This window comes from Saccoglossus kowalevskii, chromosome 2, assembly GCF_978046115.1.
Source record: "Saccoglossus kowalevskii chromosome 2, keSacKowa6.1, whole genome shotgun sequence".
In the NCBI taxonomy this organism is placed as follows: domain Eukaryota; kingdom Metazoa; phylum Hemichordata; class Enteropneusta; family Harrimaniidae; genus Saccoglossus; species Saccoglossus kowalevskii.
In genome coordinates this window covers 19,332,497-19,346,488 of record NC_140642.1, presented here as the reverse complement: position 1 = coordinate 19,346,488, position 13,992 = coordinate 19,332,497, and the positions used below count along the sequence as shown (strand labels likewise).

At 35.3% G+C, this 13,992-nt stretch overlaps 1 protein-coding gene across 1 annotated transcript in view; it reads left to right on the top strand.

Moving 5' to 3' along the window:
• LOC100367350 (chromatin-remodeling ATPase INO80) overlaps positions 1-11,718 on the top strand; it is a 59,940-nt gene extending 48,222 nt beyond the window's left edge. The window contains exons 29-32 of the mRNA XM_085492609.1: positions 912-1,040; positions 3,113-3,227; positions 8,186-8,428; positions 9,176-11,718. Coding sequence (XP_085348735.1) covers positions 912-1,040; positions 3,113-3,227; positions 8,186-8,428; positions 9,176-9,240 — 552 coding nt within the window. The 3' untranslated portion in view covers positions 9,241-11,718. The remainder of the gene's footprint in view (positions 1-911; positions 1,041-3,112; positions 3,228-8,185; positions 8,429-9,175) is intronic.
• The last annotated feature ends 2,274 nt before the right edge of the window (positions 11,719-13,992 follow it).

Genomic DNA, 13,992 nt, shown 5'->3' with positions numbered 1-13,992 from the left:
TTTTATTGTAAAGCGTATTTAACTATCTAATTAGCTATCTAAGAGTTGGATACAACAATATTATAAACATTTCAAATAAATCTGAATCACTTATCACTGATTTGATGTGATAGTAAACTAAATTCTTCAGAAAATCCAGTCACTATGTAAATGTCATCAATGACCCAACAGATAGTCCACATTAACAAAAATAATCATCAGTGCTCATAATTATATGAGACACAAGATGTCCAAAAATATTCCAGAAAATCAGATTTCAATACACTAAGTATTACTGAGAAATTCTACTTTATTCTGGACCCTCCTCAAATATAGCTTTATGTGTTGGTTCATACATATCTCAAATGTACAGTCGGAGAAATTCACTCGTTTATTAAAGTTGTGTAATTTGTTGTTGTTGTTGTTGTTGTTGTTGTTGTTGTTGTTGTTGTTGGAGGTAATTTAATAAATAATAAATATTAAAAATATTCTGTATTGCAGCTTCTATCAATTGTAAATATGTATATATAGTATTATCATTTGTAATCTGCTGTTCTGAATAGATTCTACAATCTGTGTGTGTATGCAAGTGACACAGTGCTTGGAACAGTTTAATTTGTTTAATTTGAGTGCTTATGCGATATATATAAGTGTTAACTCAATCAGTCCACTTTTTCTTCAATTTTTTTTTTTCCATTGACATGTGTTTGCTTGTTGTCTAACATGCGCATCTGTTGATAACGCACAGGTACATAAATTTCGTTGTCAGTCTGTATTCAGCTGTTACACTATTAATGTCAATGTGACTTTGTAACAATAACATTGACAGACAGACATGTTAAAAGTTTCGACATTGAGCACTTTTAACATATTGCATGCCGATTTTAATTTCTATTTCAATACCAACATAGTTGTTGTATGTTTTTTTGTAGAATGCAAAGAAAAAAGTGGATGTGTTTGGAATAACCCCGCCTGCCATGTCAACAGAAAACTCGTGTATGTCAGTGGATGACTTGTCTGTGCTGAGTGTAGACTCTGCGGTTCCTAGTCCATTCAGTGAGGTAAGCTGTATGTGTTTACTCTGCTACTCCACCTGCCATGTGTTACATCATGTGCTATCCCATTACCCTTATTTACATTTATCAAATTACAATTCTGTTGAAATGACTTTCAAATGACCTTCCAGCTGCAACAGGAGCTTGTTCTAATTTTGTATCTGTCTCTCTGTGTAATTAATTAGACATAGCATTGACCCTATTTGGACCATCTAGATAGAGTCCAAGACAAGAACCAGCTGCAATCCTACCATATTTCCTCTATTAGAAGTGAATGTGCTTGCATAAATAACTTAGGTGTATGTTTAATACATGTATAAGTAATAATTTAATAATCGAGTATACTATATGCAACTGTTGGCTAACTTGTGCCTCTATTGGAGATGCATTTCAAATAGAGCAAATACAGTAATTGTTCCAATCTCCTGTATTCCTGATTAGTTAATGTCACAATTTCTGTTCGTTAGCAAGAAAAAAGGTTTATCTCTGCATTGATAAGTGCTATGGAGACCTAAAATAAGAAATGGTGATAGTGAGATAATGTTAATTTGGCTGAATCCTAAACTCAGTTTTAGCATATCAACAACCTGATTATTAAAAACCTGTGAATGAAGAAATAGCTATTTTATAGCCTAGGGCATGGAACTAGCCTAGGGTAAAGGCTTGATCTGTGCAAATGATACCCTGGATGAGATTAACATATTATCTTGATAGTTGTGCTGGTAGAGTGTGACCTACTTTGTAGTTTATGAATAAACCATCTGTTCTGTGCAACCTTTTTCCTGTTCTGGGTCAATCATTGAGAAATGAACAGTCGTCAACTCCGTTGTTCAGTTCATTTCCCCCACTCCTCCATTTGTTTCTATATTATTTCTTTCACATCACTATTATTTCTATAGTTGCCTGCGCCAACATGGCACAAAATTCAGAAAACTTTACAAACAACTGTCATTTTACTTTGCAAAAGAAAGTTTGTATACTCACTATCATCCACCTTTATACATTTTCACAAGATGACCTTATGTTTCGCATTTTCCCAATAAGAAAATGATTGTAATCATTTAAAAATTTATTTTTACCCTTCCTTTTACCAAACTCTGCAAGTGATTGCAAAATTGACTGAATTTTCGTTGCGCAAGTTTATAATAGTTTCACTGTGCATGATAGATTCAGATTTAGACAGGCATGTGATATGGTTGTTCCCCTCGTACGACCATCCTGCGATGTGGATCCTCAGAGCCATACCATATTTGCTTCAATAGAAGTGCATTTCCAATAGAATAAACCAGAAATTGCATTAATTGTATGCTGGATTATTAAAAATGTATGCATGCACTACCAATAGAGCAAATACTGTAGTATTTAATTAGTTAGGACGAGGTCTGAAAAGTTAGGATTGATTTCTGTGCATCTGTCTGTGCGCCCCACCCTTTATCTTGAACATGACTGATCCAGTCACTTGACACATACATCTCGTAACTTGGACAACATATGCACATCTAATCGATTTATGATCCTATTCAAGATGGCCGAACGGTGGCCATTTTTTGTGTTATTATTTATTAAAATCAGATCTCAGCCATGTGTGGACATATTTTGTTCAAATTTTGTGCATACTTTGGATGAACATCATATTGTTTTCAGATTTTCTTCAAAATGGCCAAATGATGGCATTTTGTTTTAATTCCTGCAGTTCCAGAGCCATTACATGTCTCTGATTGCCGTGACTGTTTTATCAAAATTTATATATTTCTTTAGGTTTTGATATCTCACTATGTAATGCAATTACCGGTAGTTGTTATAACTGTTTGAGACCCTCAACACACACGCTATGTGTTACTTAGGTACCAGCAATTCTTGCAATGTTAGACTCACTGTACTAACAACTACAAATAGTTTGAATAACATGCCATTTAAGAAGATTATTCTTTCCCTGAGATCAAAATAGTTGGAAAACCTAATGCAATAATTATCCATCAATTTGCACCAATAATAATGTTACAGAAAACACGATCTGAGACTCCACGACTATAGGTATTTACTAACTGATATGCCTCTTGGGTGACACTATGTTTCAGATATCCGTTGGCAGTAGTGAAGTTACTCAGCAGTCGTTTAGTTTTCCACAAGATGAGAGCAGTAATGATGGCCTGCTGGTGGTCGTAGATGACTTTAATGATCAAGATAGCACAGGTAATGTGTCCAGCAGTTTCAGTGATGTGATTTTGTGTTCAACGTGTGTTTCTGTGATCTTGGTGAACAAAGGAAACTTTTCAAATATGTTGTGATAACAACACATAATTCAAATATGGCTGTTTTTGCAAACTAAATTATATGCCAACGTCAGATGAACAAAAATCCCAGCCAAGATTAGAGTGAGTTGACTCTAAAGGCTTCTTTTATTATGGATTTGATAACTTGATGTATTTTTTGCCTGTGTCACGAACAATTGGGAAAATATTCAATTTGTCTTTTTTGGGGGTTTTATAATATATTTAATTTGAACATTTGTTATTCTGCCATCTGTTGTTTGGATGTTGAATAGAATTTTGATTCACACCTCTTTTGTTGTGCTCTTTATTAGCCATATGCCCAGTGGTGTTCTGACCTTTACATGGTGGATGTGTAAGCCAGTTATAGGCAAATGTTTTAGTTTTTTCTCACCAAAAATTTTGATGCATTTTGTTCTGTCTTTTTTTTAACATATGTATTTGTTAATTTGATTGGGACAAAAAGGAAAAAAATTCATAATGGGTTTATATTTTTTTAATAAATGTGGAAACAATTATTTTTGGAAGTTTATTTTGTGAAAGATGGCTAATGTTGACTTTTGCTTTGAAAGGGTTATGAAATTATTTCATTTCCTGTTTTATTGGTCTATTTATTAGGCCGTCCATTCTCCCTCCCCCCAATCGCCATAAACCACAACCTGCATGTCCTCTATACGGTAAACTAATTTTTGCTGTGAGGAATTTGACGATTTTGTGACATTTATATAAAGACAAAATTCACAAAAGTTGCTGACACTGACCTCAGAGAATTTTGCACAAAATAAAAGTGGTTCACAGTAATCAGGGAAAGGAAACTGCTTTGTAATCTGATTTACCTTGCATGAATCTATATATACAGCATTCTTTTGGTTTTGCTTCGTCAGCTAATCTGTGTAATACCACAATATCTCTGATACTTTACCCATCTTAATGTATTACTGCCATATTTAAATCACAATGTAATATCTCAACAAAATCTGATTGCTGCTGCTGTGAGTTCCAGAATTTCACAATACTTTGTGTTTCTCTAACAAACATGAGTATGTTAATTAGCCACATTTGCGTATTAATTTTTTTTTGTACCATAATCTCTCACTTGTATTGTTATGAAACAAATGAAGCACTGAAGTATAAGATCCTATAAAAAGGAGGAGTGAGCTACAAGTGTGGCAGTTGCCTTGCAATGTGATGCCTCATTTTCATTCACATTAAAGTGTGTTTTAATAATCTGACTTCCAATAATAATGAGGCGGAATATACATTCTGTCATTGTTATGTCTGAAAAATGCTATTCCCATTTATAGTCTTACAGGGATCTCACTTTTGTATCATGTATAATACATGGACTTTAATACTAGTAGATAAGTGTATTGAACCACCTGGATATTAGACAACCATGATGAAGTTGAGGTTAAAGTCACCAACTGCCCCACCCATCTTCAGGGTTGGGTCAAAGGTCCTTACAAGTTCACATGTGTGTATAGAGAGGCTGTGTAATATTGCACGTCAGACTCCCCCCCACCCACACCCCACACCCCCAAATCATTAATGTCATGCCAAGGGTATTTCAAGGTTGCGACCGAAAGAGCTCCACTGTAATTGTTAACTGTGCGTTACAGCGGAGCTCTTTCGTCCGCGAGGTCTTTTGTTGAGTTCATCCATTGCAATAAATAGTCATTCGTAATCAGGTGTATTTTATCTTGTTTACATTTATGATAAATACTATATAGAACTGGTTTGTTTTAAGAAAATACATTCCAGTAAAATCAATTTCCAGATAAATTTGACACTTTTTCAAATTTCATTGGGTTAACAAATAAAGAAAGTGAATGTTCGTTCGGGGAACGTATATGTTACCATCAACTTTACAAAACAAATGAATGATTGTGAACACTGACCTACATTTTGCAACAAAAGTTGAGATGTCCTATTTCAAATAATAATTACAACTGGGTATCAGCCTGTGCTTTGTGGAGTTAGTGCAGTTACCTTGTATGTTTGTGTTTGTGTGTGTATGTGTCTGTTTCACTGATAACTCCAGAACCACTTCACAGAAACTTGGTATACAAGTTTGTAAGCCACTCATGTGATTAGTTTTAGAGTTGAAATTCATGAATGAATGTTCTTCAGGGGAATGTACATGTTCCCATCGATCCTACAAAACAAAATAATGATTGTGAATACTGACCTACATTTTGCAACTAAAGTTGAGATGTCCTATTTCAAATAATAATGACGATACAACTGGGTATCAGCCTGTGCCTTTTGGAGTCAGTGCAGTTACCTTGTATGTTTGTGTGTGTATGTGTCTGTTCCACTGATAACTCCAGAACCACTTCACAGAAACTTGGTATACAAGTTTGTAAGCCACTCATGTGATTAGTTTTAGAGTTGAAATTCATGAATGAATGTTCTTTAGGGGAATGTACATGTTCCCATCGATCCTACAAAACAAATTAATGATTGTGAATACTGACCTACATTTTGCAACTAAAGTTGAGATGTCCTATTTCAAATAATAATTACAACTGGGTATCAGCCTGTGCTTTTTGGAGTCAGTGCAGTTACCTTGTATGTTTGTGTGTGTATGTGTCTGTTCCACTGATAACTCCAGAATCATTTCACAGATTTAAATTAAATGAAATTTGGTATACAAGTTTGTAAGCCAATCATGCGATTAGTTTTAGAGTTGAAATTCATGCATGTTAATTAGTACCTGGTGTACAACATATTTTGTCATAACAGTTATAGCGGGTATTATCAACTTTAATTTTGTTTTTTTTTTATGGCAGGAAACTATTATATTTGTAGAAACCTTCTACTAAGTAGTTTGTGGATGTTTACAATCGTCACATAAATATATAAAAAAAAAAAAATTCAAATACCGGTGTGTGTGTGTGTGTGTGTGTGTGTGTGTGTGTGTGTATATATATATATATATATATATATATATATATATACAGTAATAGAGGAATTAATACACAACTACATGAATATTGAAAATCGACAGCACTGTTTTGTAAGGTACAGGTACCTCACCCATCAGGAGCTTTATGTTTAATAATTCACTGCACCAATGAGCATACATTATAAACTTCGCAAATTAACATACTAATTAAAAAAATAAAAAACGTACAGGTTTAAGTGTTACATAATAAGGCTTTTGATCGGTGTCGGTATGATGATACGAGTTCATTTTTTTTTGTTTAGTGTGAAATGGTGAGGTCTAAAAATTATGATAAATTTTTCCTTCAAACATAGAATACATCGTTTGCTGGAGTTACTGTACGGGCTACCACGAGCAAGAATTTTCCATGTTATTCTATGCTCAATATTTTTTTCTTTGAGTGACCAAACATTTTTACTTAGTTCTGTCGCATTTCTAGATGCCTGATTACGAAATGAGGCAGTGTGGTTTCTGTACCTTGTTTTGAATTCATTTCCAGTGAGCTCGACGTACGTTTTGCTAGTTTGTTTGTCTAATTGCATAACTTCCGCTTGGTATATCACGCCGGACTGCAAACACTTCCCGTCCAGTGGACATGCGTTTTTTTTCTGACAATTGCATAGTTTGTTGACTTTCGTTTTATCAGTTGTGGTGCTCTTATCAGTCGTGAGTTGTCGTTTGTTTTTACTGTTGATGGTATTCTTATATTGTTCATACAGCTATAGCTGACTTTGATGGTATTTCAGTTGAACATTTTCCTGAGATTATTGCCAGTCGGGAAGCACTTATCAATTAAATTCAGGAATCGCTTGCCGATGCTGTTACGGATGTTGCAGCTATATGGTGGGTTTTACCCTTCTCCGTGGGGGGCTCAAACTTTATTTGGTGGTTGTAACCACTTTCGCGTAGAGCTCTTTGGTAGGGTGGCGTCGTGATGTCAAACATCTTTTTATCTGATGATATTGATGATAATCGCCTGTTAATCCCGGCTGGGATATTCTTTGTGATGGCGGGTGGGTGGTTACTTCCTTGTGCACGTATACCAAGTTGGCGTTGGGCTTTGTAAAGGGGCTGTATGAACCCTCAACGAGGTTTAGCGTGACATCAAGGAAGTTGACTATCTTCTTATTCGCTCGCGACTAAACTGTCATCTCTGTAGAGACCGATCCGGACGTTCCTCCCTAACCGTGCTCGAAGTTGTGATAATAGGAACCAGCCCACAAGTTCATAGGTCTCTGCCCGTTGAAACTTCCCATTGTGACATCAAACGTGTTGGAGCCCTTCATATATATATATATATATATATATATATATATATATACACACACACACATTTGAGTATTATCATTTATTTACAGACAAAAAAAAAAATTAAAAGTGTATTATAAATACAAACTACAAATTCATACAATTAGTTAACGAGTGTCAGTTAGCGATTTACAATAATAATAGAGAATATGGAGTGAATGTTCGCACAAACATTGCGAATGCATGGATGCTGAGCTGCCATATATATATAAATATGAATGTGGTGGTATCTTTCTCTGACCCATATTGGAATGATAATATTAAATATCTCATGGTCGTTACTAAAATTAATTGACAGTAGCATAAAATTCTTGAAATAAACCACATAATGCGTTTAGCAAATAAACGCAACACTGTTGACTCTGTACATTGTCAATCGTGCCACAGTACTTGTTCTGTATTTATCATGGCTTGGATTATGCGTAATCACCAGTGACTGCTTACATCAGCTTAATAAGGATTATGGCTTTGGGATTATATGTTTATCACATGTGAAGTGGTAGAGTGAGATGACACTGAATAGATTTACATCAGTGTGCACAACTCAAATTAGTTTATGTGACATTATGGTCCTTTTTATCTTGGATGTCACACAGTTCATTGAGCCCTTTTTGTTATTATTTTAGGCACCAATACCTCCAATCCTACTGTGTCGTCAACACAAGCACAAGTACAGCCACCCAAGACACCAGTCAAACCACATCGAGGAAGAGGAAGGCCCCGTATCAAGCCCATTGCTGCTAAGTCCAGGGGACCCGGTAGGCCTCGCAAGAAAGCTGCTAATAGTGCTGCAGCAATGGCTGGTGCACGGGCTGGTGCTGCAGCTGCTAGTGCTGCAGCGTATGCAGCTTATGGCTTTAGTTTTACAGGTAAGAGTGGCAGATATAGTGTAGCATGCAAACTATTAGTATTACTTGCTTGTATGAGTTTATATGGTCTGTATATCTATGATGTCATTGGATATTCCTGTGATGAAGGTCCATTAAACGCCACCATTCGCACAGTATCCAGGTTGTCTTCAGTCTTGACTATTCTATATACTGAAAAAAACATTTTTAAATAATTGGTTTAATAATAATGTTGAAAATTTTGAACTGGTAGAATTTTTAGTGTAAAGAAAATCAGAGACTAATAATAATGGTCATTTAATATAGCTCCCAAATCACTGCTTATTATTACCTTCAATGGTCAATTGGCCATAAACTGATTCAAATTTATTGCCATTTCAACTTCCCATGAGGCATACAACCCTGGCTGCTGCCATATACAGGCATACATAGATTAGGTGCCAACATTCCATACCAGGCACCATGTCTTGACAACAGTCGTACTATATGTTCACCAAAAAAAATAATTTTGCAAAACAAAAAACAGCACAATTCTGTGATTGGTCAAAATTTTAGAAGCCAATAAATTTCAAATCTGCTGATAAAATTAGTTTGGAAAGGTTTTTGAAAAGATGAATATTAATGCTTAATTCAGTGTTTCTCAGTTTTGACATTTCTATGTTGACTTCTCAACTTTGCCCATCATCTCATGTACAATTCGTCACGATTATTATAACAATAAGATGTTTTATTCTGAATATGTTTTTTTCCTTTTTTACTCTAATTTAGGTAACTCTGTTTCGGGTAATGGATCACAGCATTCCAGCACAGGAGGACAACAATCTGGCAAATGAAAACAACATAGATCTGATGATTCTCATATTGTGATATAGAACATACAAGGGGCTGCAAGCACTCTTGCTGTAGTCCTATTTTATTTCTCTTTTTCAGCTAAATTGACCGCATCTTTCAAGTACTTGGCAAGACAACTATTAACAGAGACTGAATGTTTTTAAAGGAAATCATCACACATCCTTCCATCCAGACAGATCTTCTTTTCAACCACCACCAGAACAATAAAATAAAAAATTGTGAACACTGTGACCCGTTGACCCAATCATTTAACTTGAACAGCTGATGAGCAAACTGGCTTGCAACTATTATTCTAGGGATATTATGTGGAAAAACATTGAATTGGATTGTAGTTGAACTATTCAGGTTTTCACATCTCTGTTCAACTCAAAATACATACAAAAATACATGTATATACCAATAAATTACCAGAACCTAGAAAGTGAGGCTTTCTTATTTGTTGTCACTTTCTATTATCGTGTATACAATATCAGGTTATAGAATGTTATGAAATCGTATTTACTTTCTTAGCATACTGCCCAACTCTGACATCTTTCTGTCACTAGTAGCAATACAGCAACTTGCTATTCAATACCAATTGCATTGCCATAACCAGTAAGGTGAATTATTGTGCGATAAAGTTGTGGTGTCTTTTTATTTCCTTTGGCAAGTCAGTGCATTCAGAACAGAAAACATGTGCAAACCACAGAACACGTTTTTAAACAAGGAAAGAGTGGATTGTGGAAAGGTGACTAGAGGCGCACAGAGACTGAAATTGTGTGTTTTATGTCGCGCTATGTGGTTTGTAAATTTTAACCTTTTAACATGGTTTTAACACAAGCATGTGTGCTTCTAATAGAGCAGATATGGTATTTTTACACAGTTAACAATTGAATACAAGCTGTCACCTATTGTCATGGTTAATTAGGAAATTTACAATATTATAACGGCTCATTAATTAGTCATATGTCACGTTAATTACTTTGAGAGAGAGAAACTGCCATAGTAAATGATTGAAAAGTCTGGAATACACCATTATTATTTGTACTGGCAGTGTCTGACTCTAGCCAGCCAGCCAGCCAGCCAGCCAGCCAGCCAGCCAGTCTATCGTTTATAACATAAAGAGGAATACTGATAAAATGTACTGATTAGTTTACACGTAATTGCTTTCTTTTTGTTTCTATAATTTATCCACAATTACTACAATAAGTTGACATGAAGCGCTTTCAGAGTTGGGCATTGTAATTGTGTGTTTTTTATTAACTGATTGGTTGAGTTTTAAATTAATGCAGGTATTTGATGTATAGTTGTTGAGGAGTTTGCTTTATATCTGTTACATAAGCGGATACAAGTAGGAAATAATTCATTGTCAGTCGTTGCCATTTTGAATGGTGGACATTGATACCCCAACCACGTGTTTGAATACAGTTTACCCAAGCTTGTCTGAGAAATGTCCCAGACCAGATAGTATTAAAGTCGTTTGGAATCACAAAACAAATTGATGTGCACGTGCTACACATTATGTCTTTTCCCTTTACAAACTATGTAGGAAATTTGTGATTTTGAGAAATAATTCTGGTGCACCAATTGAGGAAACCAGAATGTAATACTGGAACTGCATGATGATACTGTAGTATTTGAAAAAGTTGGCTATCATGGATTGAATTAATCACTGAAATATATACATTTATGTTGTTTTCTTGTTATCAATATCATACAAGCAATATGGGCAGTGAAAACTTGAAATGATTTGCCAAGAAATTAGATTTAAAGTTTGTGGTAAACATAAGTAGCATTGTAAATAAATATGGTAGTTTGGATGATGGTAGGACAGCGTATTCCATTTTTGTGTTCACACATGTAAGTGGTAAATCCAGGTGTGTGAATATTATCCATTGATTAATATGTAGATCATAGATAGCTACTTAGAGAAGCAGTTTGTATGTGGAGGTTGTATCTCCTTGGTATGACAGTTTTTTTCATTTTTAAGGAAATACATGCATTATATACGTTGGAGCAGGTTTGTAAATTATTGAATTGAATTTGGATACCACAAGCGCAACATTTGCTTTGCCAATTCGCAATTTTGCAAGTCAGGTCAATTATGATAGAGGTACAAAAATTCACCAAAATATGCAAATTCTTGAAGTGGTGTTCCTATCACAGATGACCCAAGCAGCAAATTCTTTATGATGCAAATGTAAAATGTTTTTTGTTTTTTTTCCTTTCTTCATTCTTTAACAAGAAGTTTAGGTATATATAGTGAATATTTGTTAAATCAGACGGTTTTAATTGGCACATTGCTGACGGTGCAAATGTTATCTGGAACTTTGCAAATTTACCAAAGACTGGTAACAGAATAACATTTTGTCATTAAATGATATTTTTCTTATTTTATATTACTTTTATTTTTGGAGGACCCAATTCTCCAAATGATGTATGATTGATTGGTTATTAAATACTGTAAGAAAAATGTGTTACGACTTTGTACGATTGTGTTTGTTAACTTTGCATAGAGTCTTAATGTAATGTAATGTATACTGTAGAAGACTTTATTTTCGCTGAAGGGATGATTTCGTGAAAATATAATCCAGCGAATATACTTTTTTTCCTATATTTCACATTAAACTCATCAAAAACCAGTGAAAATAAATTCCAAGCAAAACGCCCAAAAAGCCTTTTCAGCAAAAATTAATTCCAGCGAAAATAAAGTATTCCACAGTATACTGTAAACAGTTTATTTTTCACTGCTAGGAATGTTTACAATTTTATAATTCTCTGGCATCCGCAAAGACAAAATTTTGCGAAAGTCACTGACACACCATTTCGTGTAGAAATTTTAATGCTACAAAATTTGCCGATTTTCACTGAATCACGAAAATATGTCTATTGTGATACAGTAGAGTAAGTGTTACAGTTGGGGGGTCCTGCTTCATCATACAGTTTGTGCTGTAGCTGTATACCGATACTATAAAATACTTAATTTTAGCTGGCAGTTAATTTTTGCTGCAAAGACTTTGGGTGTTTCGTATGAAATTTATTTTTACTGTTTTTTGACGAGTTGAATGTAAAATATAGGAAAAGAGGTATATTCGCTGGATTTTATTTTCACTGAAACATTCCTTCAGCGAAAATAAAGTATTTTACAGTACTTAGTAATATACAACTGGACTGTCCAAATATGATATGATGTACATTAGCTTATTCAATTTTGGTCTCTGCGAATGACTGTGGGCAGGAAGTCGCCACCATTGTCTTTCATGACTGCATTGTAGATTTTCTTTCTGATGAAACTAATGTCAGTCTATTTGCTTCAATTTTGGAACTTTCTCTAGAAGTAAAGCTCTTTACTTTGACTTTCTTTGAAGGGCGCCACCAGTGTTATGTTTATGCAATTCATATTGATCACGTCTTATCTCGGATGCCAGCCAATTTGAAATTGGGACGTCTTTATTCCACACTTGTCCCGCTTATGTATTCTAGAAATTTCTTCTAGTAATATTTGTGAAGAGCATCACAGTACCATTCCAGTGGATGTTTTCGTGACAACTAAGAAAATTCACTAATTCTGACTGGAAAAGAACGAACGATAACACCCCCCCCCCTCCCCCTCAATGTGAGCTCGACTGCTCTAATCTACAGAACTAAAAACATACTTCTTTATATTTGCCAAAATAACTGCCCTGGAGTTGGAGTTGTATACCGCCATAAACCGACCGGAGTTGTTTTTTCTTCTGAACAACTCTCTCCAAGACTGAGTAACAATGATACCGCCCTCTCGGTGCTATTGCTTATAAGAAGCAACTATATATCCTCGGGGCCTATCCAACGATGGGGGTGCACTCGGCCAAAAGCTAGGATAGCATGCGTGTTACTGGATTTTAGAAATTTGTGCCAAGCACGTGGTTATGAATAGCATTTTTTCATACCCTTTCTAAGACCAAGCACAATATTAAAATCATTTTGTTCGGGCGTTCAAATACGGTACTTGTATTTTCACAGATTTAAGAATGGACTTGAGTTTGCATTCCATGTCAGTGAAGTCATTGCAATATCAGTCTGATCGAAATCATTGATATTTCATTATATTTTCATACCCTATTTCTGAATGGTTGTTTTGGTAACTCTGGACACGTAACCCACGTATTTGATTTTAGCCAAAATGAAAACTCCATTTCCGCGAGTTTTCTGTAACACACGTGCTTACCTGCAGGAGCGGGGGGGGGGGGGTTGCAACGGACATCTGGCATTTGAATTGCGGGTTTTCAGCGACTTGCTTGAGCAGCGCCGCTGCTAAGGTGACGAGGTGAAGGCCTCGCAGGTCAATGACCTTGATAACAACTCTTGTGGGAATCGCGTCATGTTTGTGTTCTTCGCGTTATTGGCTTTTGCAAACGGGAGCTTCAACCAATTTGATTGCGTTTTAAATTCAGAAGGCATAATTTCTCCCTGTTTACTATATTTCCTCCACACTGAATTTTTACTCTAATATTACCGTGTCAGTGTAGTTATCACCGCTTTCTATTTTTCAATCGCTTCGTCTCAAACTCAAACTAGGTGGAATGCAGTTCGCGAAGTATGGGTTCGAGCGTCAATTCCACAGTGATGTGTTCGTGTTTTTATTTTTACAGAATGCAGATGTAGACGGTGACAAAAAACTACAATCTTATCACTAAATTATAAAGACATACTTGTAGAACATAACCATGGCTTGGAATTTCCCGTTTTGTAAAAAGTGTGAACCGGCGTCACGG